This window comes from Onychostoma macrolepis, chromosome 03 (genome assembly GCF_012432095.1).
Source record: "Onychostoma macrolepis isolate SWU-2019 chromosome 03, ASM1243209v1, whole genome shotgun sequence".
Taxonomy (NCBI): Eukaryota; Metazoa; Chordata; class Actinopteri; order Cypriniformes; family Cyprinidae; genus Onychostoma; species Onychostoma macrolepis.
Window position 1 is genome coordinate 54206182 of NC_081157.1, and position 24820 is coordinate 54231001.

General features: G+C 40.6%; 2 protein-coding genes across 2 annotated transcripts in view; one reads left to right on the forward strand and one right to left on the reverse strand.

The window, feature by feature from the left end:
• Nucleotides 1-24820, reverse strand: part of LOC131535842 (zinc finger protein 501-like) — a 515807-nt gene that overhangs the window by 346909 nt on the left and 144078 nt on the right. The window lies entirely within an intron of this gene.
• On the forward strand, nt 2704-24400 carry LOC131536902 (NACHT, LRR and PYD domains-containing protein 12-like). The gene is given in 14 exon segments (XM_058770077.1): nt 2704-2733; nt 2826-3032; nt 3369-3583; nt 3764-3934; nt 4674-4765; nt 5282-5286; nt 5660-5858; nt 6876-8664; nt 8844-9014; nt 9762-9935; nt 10037-10210; nt 10863-11024; nt 20240-20286; nt 23503-24400. Coding segments are annotated over 14 exon segments (4005 nt in total). The 3' UTR covers nt 24072-24400.

Here is a 24820-nt window from a genome sequence, read left to right on the forward strand (position 1 = left end):
CAGTTCAGTAATGATGTCCTAAATCTTCAATCTTTATTGAGCCATTTACACATTTTATACTTTGCATAGAAAGTTGTCTCCCCAGAGAGCGTACAAAGATAAAACCATAAAAGGAATAATTTCTTACTCGTTGACACTTGGAAATAACAAATATGGAATAACCTTGAACAAAGAAAAAACAATAATGCAGCAGGTAGGAATAAAAGGACAATAACCATACATCACTTGAAAAGTAACTTCTTATAAAATGTGTGCTATATAAATAGTGTGACATTTCTTCACTGCACATGTTCTCTATGGTGACTTAACATAAGGAAGTGAATGGTGACTCATAATACACTCAGGAGGAGAATAACAGGGAGGCCTGTGAGAGACCTCTGAATCTCACAGTTCATTTATGGTCATATTGTTCTTACGCAGACATACTGTACAGAATTTTATTTCACGTATCTGTATATTTTGTCACACATTTTTACTTATGTCCTTTTTTCTCTCTCTCTTCACAGAAATTTCAGAGACGGCAGAGAAACACACCGAAAAACAAGGTGCAGTCTTATCAGTCATATTCAAAACTATGTTTTTTGTTTTTTCACTGTATAAATCACAGTTAGTGTAAGATTATCAGTGGCGATGAATAAAACACCTCCATGCAGTGGCATTGTTCATAATGTTGGACAGATCAGGGTTAGGAGCATTATTAATATTAACAGCCAAACACTTCAGCCAACCACCGTATGTGACCAGCAATGACCACACCAATATACCTTATATACACAGAAACAGTACATTCACTGCCAGCTGTTCCTGAAGCCCTGTTCTCTGTACTGAGTTTACAAATTATGCATTGAAAATAGTTAAATATTCCAGGACGACTTGATCTGAATGCTTAAATCCATGAGAGACGTGACAAGTTTAGTGAATTAATTAAATTGAAAACCTCAAAACTGTATTACCAAAGTCCCTTTAAGGCAAATCATTCCACTCTGACGGCCTTCTTTGAAACACCTCTCAAGCAGCTATTTCAGTCATGCAGGTGCAGCTCCTGTCTCTCTGAATGGGGAAACAATTTTCTCCAAAGCCGTTCACCAAGCTTGCGATTACATTTTAAATCAACAATGAAATCTGACAATTGTCTCATGAGATTTTTTTCTTATGCTCAGATAGTGTTAAACAAGCTTATTTCTCAGGCTAAACCAGTCATTGAGCAGCACAGTCCTAAGAGCGTCTCAGGATGATGACTGTTTCTATAGCAACCAAAGCTTCTTAGTGCAGCTGCAGTGATGCGATGACTTTACCAATTAACAACCGGCTCTTTCATTCAGAAGCGGGACTATTCCACCATATTGTGCACTGCACTTCTCCCATTCAAGTATTATAGATGCACCATCTTTGTATTATTAAAATCTGTGGTGTTACTTTCAAAATTTATTTAATTACAATATGTTTAATTAATTCTGAAGAGATCATGCTGATGAAGCTTGGTCATGTGTCTTTAAAAATGAAATCTGTTTTTGCTTTTCCCCTATGTTTTATTAACTTAATCATCTTTTAAAACAGCAGATTTGATTCTGAAAGAATTCTTGGAAACTCTCAAATCCAACATGAAGAAGAAAGCAGAAGGTATTTTTGAGGGCACAGAAGAAAATGAAGCACATCTCCAGGCTGTTTACACAGAGCTCGTCATCACAGAGGGAGATATGAAGGAGGTTCATCAGGAACATGAGATTCTGAAGATTGATGATGCTTTCAAGAAGAACAAAAACACAGGACAAACCAATCAAATGCAATGATATATTTACATTATTAAGGGAAAACAATGAGAAGAAGATTGTGCTGACCAAGGAGTCGCTGGCATTGGAAAAACTGTCTCTGTGCACAAATTCATCCTGGACTGGGCAGAAGGAAAAGCCAATCAGGATATACACTGTGTGTTCCTGCTTCCATTCAGAGAGATTAACTGCATTAAAGACAGAGAGTTCAATCTCCATGAGTTTCTGCTGGTATTCAATGATGAATTGAAGAACATGGAAAAATCAAAGTTATATGAGAAATGTAAACTTGCCTTTATATTTGATGGACTTGATGAGAGTCGCCTGCCTTTGGAATTTGAAAGCGAAATAGTGAGCGATGTTGAGGAAAAATCATCTGTAGATGTGCTGTTCACAAATCTGGTCAAAGGAGTCTGCTTCCATCAGCTCTGGTCTGGGTGACATCACGACCAGCAGCAGCCAATCAGATCCCTCCTCGGTATGTGGGTTTGTTCACTGAGGTGCGAGGATTCACTGACCAACAGAAGGAGGAGTACTTCAGAAAGAGAATCACAGATGAGACTCAGGCCTCCAGAATCATCAAACACATTAAGACGTCTCGTAGTCTCTACATCATGTGCCACATCCCTGTGTTCTGCTGGATCACAGCAACAGTACTTCAGGATCTTCTCATCAACAACAGTGAAGAGAACATCAGCACAACACTCACTGAAATGTACATCCACTTCCTGCTGATACAGATGAATATTAAGAACCACAAATATGACAAAATACAGAAAGAGAATCTACAAAGAACTTAGATTCAAATAGAGAAATTATTTCAAAGTTAGCCAAGCTAGCATTTGAACAGCTGAAGCAGGAAAACATTGTGTTCTATGAGGAAGATCTGAAAGCATGTGATATTGATGTGAGTAAAGACACTGAGTTTACAGGAATGATCGCTGAGATCTTTAAGAAGGAAAATGTACTTCATTACAAGAAGGTTTTCAGCTTTGTGCATCTGAGTGTTCAAGAGTTCTCGCTGCAGTGCATGTGTTCCTCTGTTACCTGAACAAGAACAAGAACAAGGAGGAGCTTCAGTTTTTCTTTGATAAGCCAGATGAAAATATCACATTGCAGAAGCTACTGCAGAAGGCTGTTGGTAAAGCCATGGAGAGTCAGAAAGGACATCTGGACCTGTTCCTGCGGTTTCTGATGGGCATTACACTGAAATCTAGTCAAAACCTGCTCACAGGCCTGATCACACATACTGAAGACACTACAGTGAGCATCAGACAAACAACTCAATACATTAAACAAGAACAAGAACAAGGAGGAGCTTCAGTTTTTCTTTGGGCCAGATGAAAATATCACATTGCAGAAGCTACTGCAGAAGGCTGTTGGTAAAGCCATGGAGAGTCAGAAAGGACATCTGGACCTGTTCCTGCGGTTTCTGATGGGCATTACACTGAAATTAGTCAAAACCTGCTCACAGGCCTGATCATACACACTGAAGACACCACAGTGAGCATCCGACAAACAACTGAACACATTAAACGTGTACAAAACCAGAATGGCTCAGATGAAGATTTAGTCAACCTATTCTATTGCTTGCTTGAGCTCAAGGATCATTCATTATATGAGGAAATCCAGAGATACCTCATTTCAGATGAACATCCAGGAAGAAAACTCTCATCTTCAATGTGCACCGTGCTGACCTACGTACTGCTGATGTCAGAGAAGGTGCTGGATGAGTTCAACCCAAAGAGATATACGTCATCACAATCAGGCTTTACAAGACTGGTTCCAGCTGTGAGATGCTGCAGAAAAGCCCTGTGAGTAATTTCACTGACTGCTGTTTGATCAAATATTTTATTCTACATCACTAAACAATTAATTGTCAAAATATGTGTAATGTAAAATGTCTTGTTGTCCTGATTATGAATGGTACAATAAGCTATTGCAGAAACACTGAACATCAGAGATTAATCAGAATAAACCTTCTGTTTTGGCAGATTTGACGGCTGTGGTCTTGATGAGAAATGCTGTGAAACTGTATCTTCAGCTCTCCAATCATCAGACTCTCATCTGACAGAGCTGGACCTGGGTAGCAATCACCTGCAGGATTCAGTGAAGCTGCTGTATGATGGACTGAAGAGTTCACACTGTCAGCTGAACACACTGAGGTTTGACATTCACTTAATCACTGTGTTACAATATGTGGATGAATTGGCGTTTCATAACTACAGCTAGCAGATTTTCCCATTTACATTGTAGAATGAATGTATCAGTGATTCTTCTCCAAGGACACAAGGCAGGCAATGTCTACTCAAAAACCTGATGCGGAAACAATCAGGGTTTCCAAGTATCCTGGAAAATTTTGAATTTTGTAATGCAGTTTAATTGAGAAATGAAATAATACCTAAATTTCAAAAGTGATTCTTTTGAACAGTTTGTTTCAATTTACAATTTCATGTCAATTTAAAACATGTTCCCTTTCTTTATGCATTTGTTATAGTAGTTCTATTTTCGCTTCATCAGTCAAATCCTCTGCACACATTTATATTACTGTCTTATATTATATTACTTGCCTCATTTCAGTAGGACAGATTCAGTGTGTTGATAACATGAAGCGCTGTGACCAGATCACTGAGTCAGTAGTTGAACTGGATCAAATTATTCATGAATCAGTTTGATTTGCTGCAACCTTAACACTCAGGAGTTGATCCTGAGGGATTTTTGGACCTTGGAGATTTTTGACATGCCCTGACATTTGTGCTTATTTCTGTTACTAATACCATTTTAATGTATTTTAATGTCTACCATTTTAATGTTTATGTTGTACTTAGGACAAACATGCAGTCGAGATTATAAACCTGATAAACACATTAATATGCCTGTTTTTTTTTTTTGTTCTCTTCACAGGCTGTATGGCTGTAATCTCACTGCTCAGTCTTGTGAGAGTTTGTCATCAGCTCTACAATCCTCAAACTCCCGTCTGACAGAGCTGGACCTGAGTAACAATGACCTGCAGGATTCAGGAGTGAAGCACCTTTCTGATGGACTGAAGAGTCCAAACTGTCAGCTGGAGATCCTGAGGTTTGGGTTCAAACACTTTCATTGATCCCTCCTTAAATTAATCATTAAAATCACATTGCTAAGATTTATTCTGTGTGCAATTACTGTTTTTCTCATTCAGGTTTTCCATATGTAATCTCACTTCTCAGTCTTGTGAGAGTTTGTCATCAGCTCTACAATCCTCAAACTCCCGTCTGAGAGAGCTGGACCTGAGTAACAATGACCTGCAGGATTCAGGAGTGAAGCTGCTTTCTGATGGACTGAAGAGAAACTGTAAGCTGCAGATACTGAGGTAAATTGTTTTCCATAAAATGATTAACAACATGCTACCACATTTAGTTTGAGAGTGAAGCATGACACTGTACTGTCACTTTAACTGTGCTCACTGAGACACACTGCTTACTAGCAGCCAGTGTAATAATGCTGAGTGATCGTGAACCCTGTTCCTGTTGAAGTTCATGTAAGAATTAGATTTCTCTTCCTCATCAGTTCAGTAATGATGTCCTAAATCTTCAGTCTTTATTGAGCCATTTACACATTTTATACTTTGCATAGAAAGTTGTCTCCCCAGAGAGCGTACAAAGATAAAACCATAAAAGGAATAATTTCTTACTCATTAACACAGTTGGAAATAACAAATATGGAATAACCTTGAACAAAGAAAAAAAACAATAACGCAGCAGGTAGGAATAAAAGGACAATAAACGTATATCACTTGAAAAATAACTTCTTATAAAAATACACAGGAGGCTATGTGACATTTCTTCACTCACACATGTTCTCTATGGTGACTGAACATAAGGGAAGTGAATGGTGACTCATAATACACTCAGGAGGAGAATAACAGGGAGGTCTGTGAGAGACCTCTGAATCTCACAGTTCATTTATGGTCATATTGTTCTTACGCAGACATACTGTACAGAATTTTATTTCACGTATCTGTATATTTTGTCACACATTTTTTACTTCTGTCCTTTTTCTCTCTCTTCACAGAAATTTCAGAGACGGCAGAGAAACACACCGAAAAACAAGGTGCAGTCTTATCAGTCGTATTCAAAACTGTTTTTTTCCCCCATAATTTTCACTGTATAAATCACAGTTAGTGTAAGATTATCAATGGCAATGAATAAAAACACCTCCATGCAGTGGCATTGTTCATAATGTTGGACAGATCAGGGTTGGGAGCATTATTAATATTAACAGCCAAACACTTCAGCCAACCACCGTATGTGACCAGCAATGACCACACCAGTATACCTTATATACACAGAAACAGTGCATTCACTGCCAGCTGTTCCTGAAGCCCTGTCCTCTGTACTGAGTTTACAAATTACACATTGAAAACAGTTAAATATTCCTGGACGACTTGATCTGAATGCTTAAATCCATGAGAGACATGACAAGTTTAGTGAATTAATTAAATTGAAAACCTCAAAACTGTATTACCAAAGTCCCTTTAAGGCAAGTCATTTCACTCGACGGCCTTCTTTGAAACGCCTCTCAAGCAGCTATTTCAGTCATGCAGGTGCAGCTCCTGTCTCTCTGAATGGGGAAACAATTTTCTCCAAAGCCGTTCACCAAGCTTGCGATTACATTTTAAATCAACAATGAAATCTGACAATTGTCTCATGAGATTTTTTTCTTATGCTCAGATAGTGTTAAACAAGCTTATTTCTCAGGCTAAACCAGTCATTGAGCAGCACAGTCCTAAGAGCGTCTCAGGATGATGACTGTTTCTATAGCAACCAAAGCTTCTTAGTGCAGCTGCAGTGATGCGATGACTTTACCAATTAACAACCGGCTCTTTCATTCAGAAGCGGGACTATTCCACCATATTGTGCACTGCACTTCTCCCATTCAAGTATTATAGATGCACCATCTTTGTATTATTAAAATCTGTGGTGTTACTTTCAAAATTTATTTAATTACAATATGTTTAATTAATTCTGAAGAGATCATGCTGATGAAGCTTGGTCATGTGTCTTTAAAAATGAAATCTGTTTTTGCTTTTCCCCTATGTTTTATTAACTTAATCATCTTTTAAAACAGCAGATTTGATTCTGAAAGAATTCTTGGAAACTCTCAAATCCAACATGAAGAAGAAAGCAGAAGGTATTTTTGAGGGCACAGAAGAAAATGAAGCACATCTCCAGGCTGTTTACACAGAGCTCTTCATCACAGAGGGAGATATGAAGGAGGTTCATCAGGAACATGAGATTCTGAAGATTGATGATGCTTTCAAGAAGAACAAAAAAACACAGGACAAACCAATCAAATGCAATGATATATTTACATTATTAAGGGAAAACAATGAGAAGAAGATTGTGCTGACCAAGGGAGTCGCTGGCATTGGAAAAACTGTCTCTGTGCACAAATTCATCCTGGACTGGGCAGAAGGAAAAGCCAATCAGGATATACACTGTGTGTTCCTGCTTCCATTCAGAGAGATTAACTGCATTAAAGACAGAGAGTTCAATCTCCATGAGTTTCTGCGGAAATTTTATCCTCAATTGAAGAACATGGAAAAATCAAAGTTATATGAGAAATGTAAACTTGCCTTTATATTTGATGGACTTGATGAGAGTCGCCTGCCTTTGGAATTTGAAAGCGAAATAGTGAACGATGTTGAGGAAAAATCATCTGTAGATGTGCTGTTCACAAATCTGGTCAAAGGGAGTCTGCTTCCATCAGCTCTGGTCTGGGTGACATCACGACCAGCAGCAGCCAATCAGATCCCTCCTCGGTATGTAGGTTTGTTCACTGAGGTGCGAGGATTCACTGACCAACAGAAGGAGGAGTACTTCAGAAAGAGAATCACAGATGAGACTCAGGCCTCCAGAATCATCAAACACATTAAGACGTCTCGTAGTCTCTACATCATGTGCCACATCCCTGTGTTCTGCTGGATCACAGCAACAGTACTTCAGGATCTTCTCATCAACAACAGTGAAGAGAACATCAGCACAACACTCACTGAAATGTACATCCACTTCCTGCTGATACAGATGAATATTAAGAACCACAAATATGACAAAAAGACAGAAAGAGAATCTACAAAGAACTTAGATTCAAATAGAGAAATTATTTCAAAGTTAGCCAAGCTAGCGTTTGAACAGCTGAAGCAGGAAAACGTTGTGTTCTATGAGGAAGATCTGAAAGCGTGTGATATTGATGTGAGTAAAGACACTGAGTTCACAGGAATGATAGCTGAGATCTTTAAGAAGGAAAATGTATTTCATTACAAGAAGGTTTTCAGCTTTGTACATCTGAGTGTTCAAGAGTTTCTCGCTGCAGTGCATGTGTTCCTCTGTTACCTGAACAAGAACAAGAACAAGGAGGAGCTTCAGTTTTTCTTTGGGCCATAAGAAAATATCACATTGCAGGAGCTACTGCAGAAGGCTGTTGATAAAGCCATGGAGAGTCAGAAAGGACATCTGGACCTGTTCCTGCGGTTTCTGATGGGCATTACACTGAATTCCAGTCAAAACCTGCTCAAAGGCCTGATCATACACACTGAAGACACCACAGTGTGCATCCGACAAACAACTGAACACATTAAACGTGTACAAAACCAGAATGGCTCAGATGAAGCTTCAGTCAACCTATTCTACTGCTTACTTGAGCTCAAGGATCATTCATTATATGAGGAAATCCTGAGATACCTCATTTCAGATGAACATCCAGGAAGAAAACTCTCATCTTCAATGTGCAACGTGCTGACCTACATACTGCTGATGTCAGAGAAGGTTCTGGATGAGTTCAACCCAAAGAGGTTAACTTCAGAACAAGCAGGCTTTACAAGACTGGTTCCAGCTGTGAGATGCTGCAGAAAAGCCTTGTGAGTAATTTCATGGACTGCTGTTTGATCAAATATTTTATTCTGCATCACTAAACAATTAATTGTCAAAATATGTGTAATGTAAAATGTCTTGTTGTCCTGATTATGAAGGGTACAATAAGTTATTGCAGAAACACTGAACATAAGAAAATAATCAGCATGACCTTCTGTTTTGGCAGATTTGACGGCTGTGGTTTTGATGGAACTTGCTGTGAAACTGTATCTTTAGCTCTCCAATCATCAAACTCTCATCTGACAGAGCTGGACCTGGGTAGCAATCACCTGCAGGATTCAGTGAAGCTGCTGTATGATGGTCTGAAGAGTTCACACTGTCAGCTGAACAGACTGAGGTTTGACATTCACTGAATCACTGTGTTACAATATGTGGATGAATTGGCGTTTCATAAGTATAGCTAGCAGATTTTCCCGTTTACATTGTAGAATGAATGTATCAGTGATTTTTCTCCAAGGACACAAGGCAGGCAATGTCTACTCAAAAATCTGATGAGGAAACAATCAGGGTTTCCAAGCATCCTGGAAAATTTAGAATTTTGTAATGCAGTTTAATTGAGAAATGAAATAATACCTACATTTCAAAAGTGATTCTTTTGAACAGTTTGTTTCAATTTACAATTTCATGTCAATTTAAAACACGTTCCCTTTCTTTATGCATTTGTTATAGTAGTTCTATTTTCGCTTCATCAATCAAATCCTCTGCACACATTTATATTACTGTCTTATATTATATTACTTGCCTCATTTCAGTAGGACAGATTCAGTGTGTTGATAGCATGAAGCGCTGTGACCAGATCACTGAGTCAGTGAGTTGAACTGGATCAAATTATTCAAGAATCAGTTTAATTTCCTGCAAATTTAACACTCAGGAGTTGATCCTGAGGGATTTTTTGGACCTTGGAGATTTTTTGACATGCCCTGACATTTGGGCTTATTTCTGTTACTAATACCATTTTAATGTATTTTTAATGTCTACCATTTTAATGTTTATGTTGTACTTAGGACAAACATGCAGTCGAGATTATAAACCTGATAAACACATTAATATGGCTGTTTTTTGTTTTTTTTTGTTCTCTTCACAGGCTGTATGGCTGTAATCTCACGTCTCAGTCTTGTGAGAGTTTGTCATCAGCTCTACAATCCTCAAACTCCCATCTGACAGAGCTGGACCTGAGTAACAATGACCTGCAGGATTCAGGAGTGAAGCAGCTTTCTGACGGACTGAAGAGTCCAAGCTGTCAGCTGGAGATCCTGAGGTTTGGGTTCAAACACTTTCATTGATCCCTCCTTAAATTAATCATTAAAAATCACATTGCTAAGATTTATTCTGTGTGCAATTACTGTTTTTCTCATTCAGGTTTTCCATATGTAATCTCACTTCTCAGTCTTGTGAGAGTTTGTCATCAGCTCTACAATCCTCAAACTCCCGTCTGAGAGAGCTGGACCTGAGTAGCAATGACCTGCAGGATTCAGGAGTGAAGCTGCTTTCTGATGGACTGAAGAGTCCAAGCTGTCAGCTGGAGATCCTGAGGTAAATTGTTTTCCATAAAATGATTAACAACATGCTACCACATTTAGTTTGAGAGTGAAGCATGACACTGTATTCATTAACCTGTTAATCCGCAATCCGAATTTTAGACAATTCTCAGAAAAATGGTTGCAAGAATCTCATTTTTCATGGTATCTTCTTCAAATTTGAAATATAAACTCATGAGACGTGACTTTCAACCCATTACTTTTCTGGATTGCTCCAGGACTTATTTCATGTATTTTTATATGAAATAAAAAAAACATTCAGTGTGGTAAAAAACATTTTCAAGGCACTTCAGTGTCTATAACTTTTTATCTTTTTGAGCATTATCAACTCTAGATGATGGATAGTAAAGCCTAAAGTGTCTTCTTTCCAAAGATACCTAAATTGTGTGTGTAGAAGACTGAAGTCAGGAACTGTTACAATTTTAAGTTAGGTAGGTCATTTTCAGCTGTGAGTCCCAATATGGGGGTTATATGCTGGCTAACAGGTTAACATACGAGAAAATCGCGTCTCAGAGTGACTTTACTTTTTCTGATTACTTTACTTTTGTGACTGAAACTACATAAAATAACAGCACAAATGACTGTGTGTTAGTGATGTCTGACAGCCAAACTAATGTAACGTGTACTGTTGCTGTGTGTGTCTGTAGGTTATCTGGCTGTATGGTGACAGAGGAAGGCTGTGGTTATCTGTCTTCAGCTCTGAGTTCAAAACCCTCACACCTGAGAGAGCTGGATCTGAGCTACAATCACCCAGGAGATTCAGGAGTCAAGCTGCTCTCTGAAAAACTCAAGAATCTGGACAAACTCAAGTATGTTGAGCAGCAAGTTTTTAGGTTTTATTATTTGATTTTGAACTACCCTGTGTCTCTATGTAGATAGAAGTCTGGGGGTATCTAGAGGACACAATAATATAAACATTACCGCGGGAAGTAAGGGTGCTGAGGATGCTGCAGCACCCCCTGGCGTGTAGCCCAAGAAAAAATGGGGGTGCTGAGTGTGCGGTGTTAAAAATAAATAAATGAAAATTTTGTAACAAAAAATAAATAAAACTAATTTTATTAATTTGTATTTTCATTAAAATTCATAGAGAAAAGTAGCCTACGCCCTACAATGACAATAAAGAACAGTAAAACATGAAGTTGAATCAAATTGATTGTGAAAGTCATTTCAACTTAAACTGACTTAGGAAGTCGTTTGTTGCCATGACGTTTTGATCATATTATTACCTGTAACATGTCTGTGCTGTACCCAAATCAAGAATTAATGACCATTTCTACAGCCATTACAAAGATACAGCAGAGAAAGTTTGAGAGCGTCTGTTTACCTCAGTAGCAACCAATTTGCAGCACTTATTTTGATCTTTAACGTTAGATCTTTCCTATTCTTCGAACAAAATTAATGCTCAAGGTTGATTCAGTATTACTCCTTAATGAAAAAAAAAATCCCACACACAACATCAGCAACAAAGTAGCTTATATTAAACATAAAACTTTTATTAATGGAACGAATAAGACATACCCGCGTTGTAACAAATAAATAAAAGCTTTTTGGATTTCCCCCTTACTTCAAACGAATGCTTAGTTTGTGGCTTAATTATTATTAATAATAATAAAAAAAGGCTATACAATAAAACAGTACGATGACAAATTCACTAATATTAATCTTTGAACTTTTATTAACAATGTTAATATATTTGTATATATTTACCATCTCACTCAGCTGTCATTGCTATTTATTAGAAATAGACATTATTTATAATAAACTTTCTGGAATATATAAATCGTTGAAGTAAATAGCTAAATATAGAAAAGACATTCACACCCATGCGTTCACAAATATGTCCACTTGCTTATTTACTTCTTAAATGGACTTACGTCCATTTCGAATCTTCAATTCACCTAACCTGCATGTCTTTGGGCGGTGGTTGGAAACCGCAGCACCCAGCGTAAACCCACGCAGACACAGGGAGAACATGCAAACTCCACACAGAAAGCTCGAACCGGAGTCCTTCTTGCTGTGAGACAACAGTGCTAACCACCGAGCCACTGTTCTGCCCCTCAAATATATGTCCAAACCAATATAACTCCATGTTACAATTTAAAAGCGATAGTTTCCTCAAGAATGACACTTTTCATAATATACACAGTTGTATTTTGTACCAGAATGTGAGTTTTATCTTCAGTGCAGGGGCGTAGATTACGTGGGGGACCCCACTTTTAATAACACGTAAATTCGTCCCCCGCACTTTTTCGGGCAAGTGTGTTCGCATAGAGGTTTTCAAGAGCCGGTGTGAATAAATATAGATTTTTTATACCCAGAATAAGGCGAGATAAACACTCCATGCAGTGTGTGTTTCATTCATACTCGAAGCCAGAGGGCGCTCTTGAGCAGAAAGTCATACAAGGATATTCCTAATACGGACAAAAGCGTCCAACTATCGCTGTATGAAAACAGTTTTTTTCACAGAAAAACAGAAACGTTTGGAAACATGAAGACAATAAACATATGATTGAGACAATATATGGTTTATATGTAATAAATAAAGTATATGAACAATGCAGTGCTAATTGACATATCATTGATTACAGTATAGAAACTATTCTGCCTAATGTGATTAAAAAAAAGAAAAAGTGTTTGTAGTATATAAACAAATTATTATTACTGGTTATTGTCCAGCAGTTATCTGATTTCTAAGCCAATTAAAAGCTAGAAATTAGAGAACAATTAAAGTTGCCTATACACTACAGTCAAAAGATTTAGAACAGTAATGATTGTTAATGATTTTTAAAGAAGTCTCTTCTCTTCACCATTTATTTGATCCAAAGTACAGTAAAACAGTGAAATTTTGAAATATTTTTACTAGGCTATTTAAAATAAATGTTTTCTATTTTAATATATTTTAAAATGTAATTTATTGTGATTTCAAAGCTAAATTTTTAGCATCATTACTCCAGTCACACAATCCTTCAGAAATCATTCTGATATTTCTGATTTGCTGCTCAAAAAAACATTTATTATTATTATGATGTTGAAAACTGTCACAGACCAGTCAGTCCCTTCACTCCACCAATCACAACGTTCCACATCCCCGGAGTTCTAATCACACACACCTGCACCTGATCACCTCCTCATCAGCCCACACTACAAAAGCTCACCACACACACACTTCAGTGTCCGATCTCGTCTTTGCTACGTGGACTCAGACAACTCTACATTCTACAACGAAGAGAACTATATCCTTCCAATATTCTAAGACCGCTTACCTTGTATAAACTTACCTCCTGTGTTCCTCCTCCTTGTGTCGCCTCTCTCTCTGCAGAAGTCCCAGCACGAAGTGTGTGTGTCACTCCTGGATCCAACCTGTCTCGTCTACCTGTATTCCTAGAAGAAGAAAAGAAGTATCATCACCTTGTCATCCCCATCGGAATTGCCGTTTCCAAGATATCTACTCACCTCTCAAGACCTCTCAATTCACCTGTGTGCTTAACCTGTTTCAATAAATCACCTCATACTCACCTATCATCTTTGTGTCCGAGTCCGTCCATAACAGAAGATCGGACCGACACCGTCACAACAGGATGAGCACACCGGACCCCTTTCAAGAGCTGGTGGATACTCTCAAGAAGTTACTATCGCAACCGCCCGCACCAACGGCACCACCAGCTCCACCACCACAATCACCGCCAAACCCCACTTCGAGCACTCCTTCACCGATCGTTTTCGCCAGTCCTGTGGCCAGACCAGCGCCCTTCTCTGGTTCGGCGGAGGAATGCGATGGCTTCATTCTCCAAAGCACCTTGAATATAAACCTCCACCCACATGTTTTCACCACAGACCAATCAAAGATTGCATACATCGTCACCTCACTCACCGGTCCCACTCTGAGATGGGCAGAGACCATTCTGAACCAGGCTGGACCCGCTACCCACAGTTTTAACAATTTCATCAATCACTTCAAAGAAGTGTTTAGCGTATCGCCTGGAGATTCCACTGTTGGTGAACAACTGTATCAACTCCGTCAAGGTACCAACACCATCCACCAATATGCCTTACAATTTCGAACCCTGGCCGCCGCCAGCGGTTGGAACGAATCTTCACTCATCACAGTTTTCCGACAAGGACTCAACCCTCGCCTCCGCCTCCACCTCAGTGCCTACGACGATAACTATGGTCTGGAAAAATATATTCAACTCGCTATTCGTTGTTCTAATCGCATCCAGTCCTGTTCTCCGGATCCTGCCATCGCCATCGCTACTCCTCCACCTCGCCGACCAGAGAGGGATGACCCTCCAGAACCCATGCAAACCAATACTACCCGGTTACCATTAACAGAACGACAACGACGCATTTCTCAAAGGTTGTGCCTCTACTGCGGAGACGATGGACACCGAGTGTTGGAGTGCCCCTTGCGGCCACAACGGGTCTTGGTGAGTTCTGTCCTCTCCTCTTCCCAAGCTTAAGCCCCTCTCCACTCGTGCTTTGCTTAATGCCTGCTCTGATGTATTTACAGTCACCGTCCTCCTCGACTCTGGTTCCATGGGTAACTTCATCTCGGCAAACTCACCCATCAGCTCCGCATCCCCACTTTCGACACCCGAAAAGTTACGAGGCACAATCCATAACGGGTCAATCACTCACCAAAAGAACCATTCATCTATGCACCGAGCCAGTTCAACTACAGATTGGGCAACTACACAGGGAAAACCTTCAATTGCTGGTTCTGGAGGGTTCGACAGTGGACATCATTTTGGGTCGACCGTGGCTGGTGCAGCACGATCCACATCTGTCTTGGAGGACAGGAGAGGTCCTAAAGTGGGGTGAGAAATGCTTTCCTCGCTGTTTTCCCGACCTACCTCTACCAAGGCAACAGGAGAGACCTCAAATAACTATCGGTACCACATCCATAGAAAGTCCTCAAGAAAACTTGTCAGTCGACATCCCTTCATGCTACTCCCACTTTAGTGACGTCTTCTGTCCGAAGAGGGCTGCCCAGCTACCCCCACATCGGCCATGGGACTGTGCGATCGATCTCCTTCCGGGTGAGCCAGTACCACAAGGAAAAATTTACCCACTTTCACCACCGGAACAAAAGGCCATGGAGGAGTATATTGAGGAGGCATTACATCAAGGATACATTGTACCATCTACCTCCCCTGCTGCTTCCAGCTTTTTCTTTGTGGCTAAGAAGGACGCGGCTCACGCCCCTGCATTGATTACCGTAAACTCAACGAAATCACAGTCAAATTCCGGTATCCCCTTCCCCTTGTTCCAGCAGCCCTTGAACAACTGCGCGGCGCCACCATCTTCACAAAATTGGACCTCCGCAGCGCCTACAACCTCATCCGCATACGAAAGGGAGATGAGTGGAAGACCGCCTTCATCACCCCTACTGATCACTACGAATATCGGGTAATGCCGTATGGGCTTGTCAACGCTCCCTCAGTCTTCCAGGGGTTTATGCACAAGGTGCTCCGGGAGTTCCTAAACCGCTTCGTTATCGTGTACATAGACGACATCCTTATCTACTCCCGGAGCCTGGCCGACCATCGCCACCACGTTGCGGAGGTCCTCCACAAACTCCGTCAGTTTCACCTCTATCTCAAAGCCGAAAAATGCACCTTCCACCAACCCTCAGTACACTTCCTCGGTTACATTATAGATCATCGTGGCGTCCGCATGGACAAGGGGAAGGTGGAAGCAGTCACATCCTGGCCAGTCCCCACCAGCATTAAAGAACTTCAAAGATTCCTAGGATTTTCAAACTTCTATCGCCGATTCATTCCCAACTATAGCACCACCACCAGCCCACTCACCGACCTATTGAAAGGAAAAACAAGATTCTCACCTGGAACCCGAAAGCCCAGAAAGCCTTTGAAGATCTCAAACAAGCATTCACCAACGCACCACTCCTAACGCACCCGGACCCCGAAACACCGTTCATTGTTGAAGTAGACGCATCCACCACAGGCGTAGGAGCCGTCCTTTCTCAGCAGCAGGGGAAGCCTCCCAGACTCCATCCATGCGCCTATTTCTCCAAGAAACTCAGCCCGGCGGAACGGAATTATGATATCGGGAATCGGGAGTTATTGGCGGTTAAGTTAGCCCTTGAGGAATGGAGGCACTGGTTGGAGGGGGCAAAGCACCCCTTTCTTGTTCTGACTGACCACAAGAATTTGCAATACATCCGAGAAGCCAAACGACTCAATCCCAGACAAGCCAGATGGGCATTATTCTTCACCCGTTTCCAATTTACAATCTCCTACCGACCCGGAACCAAGAATATTAAGGCTGATGCCCTATCCAGAATCCATACTCCCGAAGATGACGACCAGGAACCCGAAAATATCCTCCCAACAACTATCATCACCAGTCCTATCCAGTGGACCTCTCCACCAGTCGCCTCCTCTACACCTCCCGCCAATCCGCCGGGCTGTCCACCAAACCACCAGTATGTACCTAGGACCCAACAGACACCATTAATTCCCTCCACTCACGCCTCACTTGGTACTGGCCACCCAGGGGCCAACGCAACTCTCTCGCTGCTACGAGACCGCTTCTGGTGGCCCAACATGGCCAGGGACGTCAGAAGGTTTGTGCGAGGCTGCCCGGACTGTGCCATCTCCAAGAGCTCCCGTCATCTCCCAGCAGGCAAACTACATCCATTACCCATACCTCAACGTCCGTGGTCACACCTAGGAGTGGATTTCATCACTGACTTACCACCGTCCAATGGCAATACATGCATTCTAGTCATCATAGACCGATTCTCCAAGTCCTGTCGACTCATTCCCCTCACCGGTCTCCCAACAGCTCTCCAAACAGCTGAACTCTTATTCAATCATGTATTTCGATATTTTGGCATCCCCGAAGACATAGTATCCGATAGATGTCCCCAATTCATCTCCCGAAATCTCTGGAAAGCCTTCTTCTCCCTCCTAGGTGTGACCATCAGTCTCTCATCCGGTTATCATCCACAGTCCAATGGGCAGACCGAACGCAAAATCCAGGAGATAGGGCGATTCCTGAGAACCTTCTGCCATAGCCGCCAGAACTCCTGGAACCAGTTCATAGGCTGGGCCGAGTACGCCCAAAACTCCTTACGACAACAATCCACCGGCCTTACCCCATTCCAGTGCGTACTCGGTTTCCAGCCTCCCCTGTTTCCCTGGTCAGGTGAACCATCCAATGTCCCTTCCATCGATCACTGGTTCCGGGAGAGCGAGAGAGTCTGGGACTCGGCACACCATCAACTCCAACAGGCAGTGCGCAGACAAAGACTGACAGCCGACGCCCGCAGATCAGATAACCCAAACTACCAACCAGGGGAAAAGGTCTGGCTGTCAACCAGAGACATCCGTCTGCGCCTGCCCTGTAAGAAACTTAGTCCCAGATTCGTTGGCCCCTTCACCATACTGGAACGTGTCAACCCTGTCACATATAAACTCGAATTACCACAACACTATAGAATTCACCCCACGTTCCATGTCTCACTACTAAAACCCTTCTCTCCACCTATCACCACAGGGCCTGACTTGGGCGAAGAAACCCTCTCCCACAAATCCTAGACGAAGGTGCAGTATATCAAGTCAAAGAGATCCTGGAATCCCGCGTCGTGGTGGTAAATTGGAATACCTCGTGGACTGGGAGGGCTACGGCCCTGAGGAACGCTCTTGGGTAGCCAGGGATGACATCTTAGACCCAACTCTACTCGAGGAGTTCCACACCGCCAACCCAGATCGCCCAGCACCCGAGGCAGGGGTAGACCACCACACGCCGAGGTCGGCCCTCAGGAGCGGGCCGTGGAGAGGGTACTGTCACAGACCAGTCAGGCCCTTCACTCCACCAATCACAACGTTCCACATCCCCGGAGTTCTAATCACACACACCTGTACCTGATCACCTCCTCATCAGCCCACACTACAAAAGCTCACCACACACACACTTCAGTGTCCGATCTCGTCTTTGCTACGTGGACTCAGACAACTCTACATTCTACAACGAAGAGAACTATATCCTTCCAATATTCTAAGACCGCTTACCTTGTATAAACTTACCTCCTGTGTTCCTCCTCCTTGTGTCGCCCTCTCTCTCTCTGCAGAAGTCCCAGCACGAAGTGTGTGTGTGTCACTCCCTGGATCCAACCTGTCTCGTCTACCTGTATTCCTAGAAGAAGAAAAGAAGTATCATCACCTTGTCATCCCCATCGGAATTGCCGTTTCCAAGATATCTACTCACCTCTCAAGACCTCTCAATTCACCTGTGTGCTTAACCTGTTTCAATAAATCACCTCATACTCGCCTATCATCTTTGTGTCCGAGTCCGTCCATAACAAAAACAGAGTATAATTTATTTCAGGTTTCTTTGATGAATAGAATGCTCAGAAGAACAGCATTTATCTGAAATAGAAATGTTTTGTAACATTATAAATGTCTTTATCATCACTTTTGATCAATTTTGCTAAATAAAAGTGTTAATTTCTATAATTTATTTTCCAAAAAAATAAAAATTATACTGACTCTAATTTTTTGAATGGTAAAGTTTATAATGTTTCAAAAGCTTTTTATTTCACGTAAATGCTGATCTAGCCAAACTTCAAACAAAGTATTGCCAAAACAAAGTGGTATTTATTGTAAAACCATGCAGAAATCTATAAGAAAAAGATATATATAATAAACTATTTACACAATAAATCCAATTAACAAACCAAAACAAATATATAAACCCAAGGGAAAAAGAACGCAAACGGTGCCAAGGGAAAGAAAATAACAAAACCCAACTACCTTACAATGAAACCTCTAAACTAACTAAAAAGAAAAAAGAAAAGAAAAGATCTTCAGCGTTTACATGCCATAACTAAACTGGTCTAACTAACAAACAAAACTTACAAGTGTGGCGCTCGCTTCTAACCTGGTGTCTCTACAGTAGTGTTTCTGCGTGATGCACTATGTAGGTCACATGACATCTTCTCCGTCCTCTCGCGATCAGAAATCATAGAACGAATTACAAAATGTGTAATGGCATAGCAAAGGGGATAACGTTAAACACACTGTAACTGTCACTAAGACAACAAACAATGACCAAGGCTAGAAAGACGGCGAACAGAAACACAAACAAAGTAGCAGCGTTCACTCGAGCGTCGTTTTAAAATGTAGCGGGAGATCCTGATTGGCAGCGAGGGCGGCGACGTCACGCAGGTTAATAATGATTGACATCTGCCCGGACGAATGGCAATCCAGAGGGATGAGCATAAGAAACTGACAGATCAAGAGAGAGGGAGAGCGCAAAAACAAACAGGCACACGCACACCTATTGGGCCGGAACAGAACCTTCATAGAGAAGCACTGTAGAAACACAGTACTGTTTACAAGACGTTTCTGAGAGTGCAGTTAGATACAAGAGAAGTCCCACTGTGAAAGTAATGCAGTTATTAACCTGGAATATACTGTCATTTCACACTCACATTATTAACAGTGCACCATTCACTTAAGCTTCATCCCTTTGGCCACCCTGCTCACAACTGCATTCCTTTCTCTGTTTTCTGGACAAGAACTGAGTTTATTTAGACACAGAACCATCTATTTATGTCCACAACACAGACGTTTCAGGAGAGAGAGTAAAAGAAGACAGCGATCCGGCACCGCAAGAGGCAGTCATCGCTTTAGCTGTTCATTTCACGGTCTGGTTTTATTTGGTTTAATGTGCTTTAGACCCGTCCAGTCTCTGTGAAACCAAACAAGACCAGTGAGAAAATCCTGAGCAGATTGAGTGATTTCTTTTGTCTTGTTATTTGCTGTGAGATTTAGTCGATCCGTGAGAGACAGAGTCTGAAAGTGTGTGAGAGCTGCAACCCTGATGCTATGCTATTCTAACATGTTTAGCGTGTTGCTAACATCTGGAATATTGCTAGTATGTTTAAAGCATGGTTTAACATGTGGTTTTATCTTGATTATATTGTTTTCAAAATCATTGGAAGCCAAGATCATAATCAAAAATATAACAATATGACTCTGTGTGTGTCTTATAGTGTGGATCATGGAGGAGAATCCAGAATTACAGCAGGACTACACAAATGTATGTAGACACACACACGCACACACCTCACAAACACACCACACACGCACACTCACACACACACACACACACACACACACACACACGCACACTCACAAACACACTTCACACACACACGCACACTCACACTCACACACATACTCTCACAAACACACATTCATTCACTCACTCACTCACTCGCACACTCACACACACACACACACACACACACACACACACTCACTCGCACTCACACATGTTCGTTTTTGTGAAAAGTGGGGACATCCCATAGGCGTAATGGTTTTTATACTGTACTTACTGTATGTGCTATTGTCCTACACCAACCCTACACCTAAACCTACCCCTTACAGGAGACTGTCTGCTATTTCAACTTTCCCCAAAAAAACCTCACTCTGTGTGATTTATAAGCGTTTTGAAAAGTGGGGACATGGGTCAATGTCCTGAGATCACCTTCACCTTGTAATACCTGTCATACCCACGTCATTATACACATCTATGTCCTGACTTTTCACAAAAACGCGCACACACTCACTCACTCGAACTCGCACACTCACAAACACACTACACACTCACACACATACTCTCACAAACACTCACTCACTCACACGCACACACACTCACTCTCACACTACACACACACACACACACTCACTCACTCACTCACATGCACACACACTCACTCTCACACACACACACACACACACACACACACACTCACTGGCACTCACAAACACACTACACGCACACACACTCACACTCATACACATACTCTCACAAACACTCACTCACTCTCGCGCGCACACACACTCTCACAAACACATTACACACACACGCACACACACACACACTGTTTTTGTGCTTTAGAAGGACTGTCATTATACAAATTTATGTCCTCATTTGTCACAAAAACGCGCACACACACTCTCACACACACTCACTCACTCACACACTCTCTCACAAACACACTACACACACTCTCTCTCACACACACACACACACTCTGTTTTTGTGCTTCAGAAGGACTCTGATGTCCAAACCAGTAAAACAGGTGGTTTAAAGGGGTCATGAATTGAGAAATCAATTGTTCCTCGATCTTTTGACACAAGAGGTCACTGTACTTTAAAAAAATGAACTCAAAACTTTCTCATGAGTCTAAAAACAGCTTATATTGAAGGAAAGCTGCTAAAACGGCTCTCTTTATCTTTAATAAAGTTTCAGACCACGTCAGTAATATCTGCTCATTTGTTTGCTTCATTTTACCGTGGATTTGTTTTAAACAAGACACAGTTTGATGCAGGATTTTCTGAGAGAATGAAACTAAAAGATGATGTTGTGTGACTATATTGGATCAGACAGTAATATCACAGCACACAAGTGAGAGTAACTGTGTTTATTACTGCTGCTTCGTCTGTTATTACAGATCGTTTGATATTTACTGAGTATTTATACGTTTTAATCACAGCAGCGTCCATCTATGAAGGATGTAGTCATGCAGAATTTTACATTGTTTACATGAATACTTTGTTTACATGAAACAGCGTAATTTGTCAGTTATACTGCAGAAAAATAATATCTAAACTTGATTTGCCACAAACAATGAAATACTAAATGTGTAATACGCATAAAACAACATCTTACTGTAGCATCTTCAGCTAAACACTAAAATAAGAGTGTAAGCTATAACTACTTCACAAATACATAAGAATAAATAGTAAAATAGGTCATTTTCACATATTACTTTATTTGACTGTAAAATTCTAACAGAATGTGCTGTTTTCAAGTGCAAGGTGTAATTTTTTTCAGAAAACAAATGGCTTTCAAAAAAAGTACAGTTTTTGACCATTAATGTTGTGTGGTGAGTTTGTAAACAGAATTTAAATAGACAAAAATAAACAAAACAGGAATCATTTTTTTTTTGTTTTCTATTTAGAAAAAAAGAGAAAAATCATGATCGAAATAATCCAACACTTCTTACTTCAAAATTCAACTATAATACATATATACAAGTATTTTTGGTACACTGGGTTGCAGTTTTCATTCAGGAGGCTTTTTTGTTCATACACACACACACACACACACATTTACACAGTCATATGGGTTTGGACAACATGAGGCTGATTAAACAATGACAGAAATGCCCTTTTTTTGACAAACTATTCCTTTAACAGTTAAACTTCTGGATTTCTAGAGTCAGATCGTAGTCTGTACTGCTGCCACACATCAGTTTCACACAATGGAAAATAATAAAATCATTATTATTATTAAATCGCTATTATTATTATTATTATTATTAAAGTAATGTTGTATTTTCTCTCCTTTGCATTAATGCGATGGAGTAAATGTACGTTGTATAATGTGTCCTGGGAAATATATATTAAACAGAGATGACTCGGATTCATGGTTTTGTTCCTATTCTATCAGGATTACGTACTTGTGTTGAGTTTAATATGCTTCAAACTGAGAAACATGTGCATCTGGTCATAAATGTTGTCATTCTGAAGTAATTTATGATGATGTGGTGATTTGAGGGAAATGACGGAGTAAACTGAGATAATACGCTCAAATGTACCGGAGATCAAAGACTATTTAAAAAGGGACTTTGCTGGAGACGAGAATAGATCATCCAGCGCTATGTTAAGTGCTTTATCTCACGAGTCAGCGGTCTGAGTGGCCATATCAGTTACAAACAAGTCAAATGATATTTCTTTATGATTACATAACAACAACTTGTAAAACAGGCAGAACAGAAAAGGTAAGAAGCATTATTTGAGAGAAGGGTGCACTGATATAATAGACGCAGACCTGTAACGGATCGATCTTTACCCTGCGCTGACGTCATTTCAGATTCTGGAGAAAAAGGCTAATTCCCTGATTTCTGATGAAATCTATTGTGGTTTGTGTTGAATATCAGTTTAAACAGTCCAGTACAGTCCTTACTGTTGCTCGGCAACCGCTGCTGTCACTGTTGCTAGGAGACCAGGTCAATCATTTAGAGGAGGTGTGAAGTGAGATCTCTGAACATTTCAACACTCTTATATAATATTCTCAGAAAAGACTGTTAAAACATACATATAAGATGAGAATATATATCAGAATGTGTTCTGTGACACAGGTTTAGGTTTAGTGCAGGTTATTATATTAAAGATCATGTGTTTGTGTGTCTGATTTAATAACTCATTCATGATTCCTGATTGTGATGTGTTTTCTCTCCATCAGATTCCCATCAGTTCACTCTGGATCTGAACACAGTGAATAAACGCCTCCGTCTGTCTGAGAACAACAGAGAGATTACATTCACTAACACAGATCTGCAGTATCCTGATCATCCAGACAGATTTGATGTGTCTCAGGTGTTGTGTAGAGAGAGTGTGTGTGGACGCTGTTACTGGGAGATCAAGTGGAGCAGAGATTATGTGTGTGTATCAGTGTCATATAAGAGCATCAGGAGGAAGGGAGGAGGTGTCGAGTGTGTGTTTGGAGGTAATGATCAGTCCTGGAGTCTGTACTGCTCTCCTGACAGTTACTCATTCAGACACAATAACATATGGACTCCTCTCCCTGTGAAGCCCATCAGCAGCAGAACAGGAGTGTGTGATGATGATGAGGATGATGATGATGATATCTATAGAACAGGAGTGTATGTGGATCACGGCGCAGGAACTCTGTCCTTCTACAGCATCTACAGAAACACAATGAGACACATCCACACACTCCAGACCACATTCACTCAGCCGCTCTATCCTGGGTTTAATGTTAGTCCTCGATCATCAGTGAAACTGTGTTGATGAATCAGAAGAGACTGATGAGAGATTCTACCCATAATGCTTTGAGCTGCGTGATGAATCACTAACAGATGTTACAGAGTCTCTTCATCACATTAATATGAACATCAATCAGAATAAATGTGTGTCAGAAATCCTCACAGAGAGTCAGATCAGTCATTTATTCAGAAAATATTCATGTTATCATTCGTCTCATTTTTCTGGATTGTTTTTGTGCACAAATAATAAAACACAACGACAGATCATCTTGAGATCAGATTGTAATTGATGAATATGTAATATGTAATCTCTATTTCTAGTTTCTCACTGTAAAGATGCTTTGAATAAAATAAAGCGGATTATTAAATGCTGCTTTTTATCTTTTACAGGACAACAGTATGTATTATTACAATATAAGATATATCTGTTAATGTGCTGAAATATATATTTGTAATAATAAGTGCTGGGGGCGTGGCTTGTGGGCGTGGTCAGATCCTCCTTTTTTGTCTCTCGCTGATCACGTGCCTGAAAACATCTTCAGAGGAAGAACATGACAGAATATTTCATTTAAAATATTTACTGAATATTTACTTTTTTTCTGGGTTTGAAAGTGTTTGGCTGCCCACTGCTCCGGGTGTGTGTGAGAGAGTGTGTGTGAGAGTGTGTGTGTGTGTGTGTGTCACCATACTTGGCCATATGTCACTTCACTTTCACTTTCAAATTGTGTTAAAGTAACACTGAAGCAGAGTTAAAGCTAATGAGATAATTAAGTG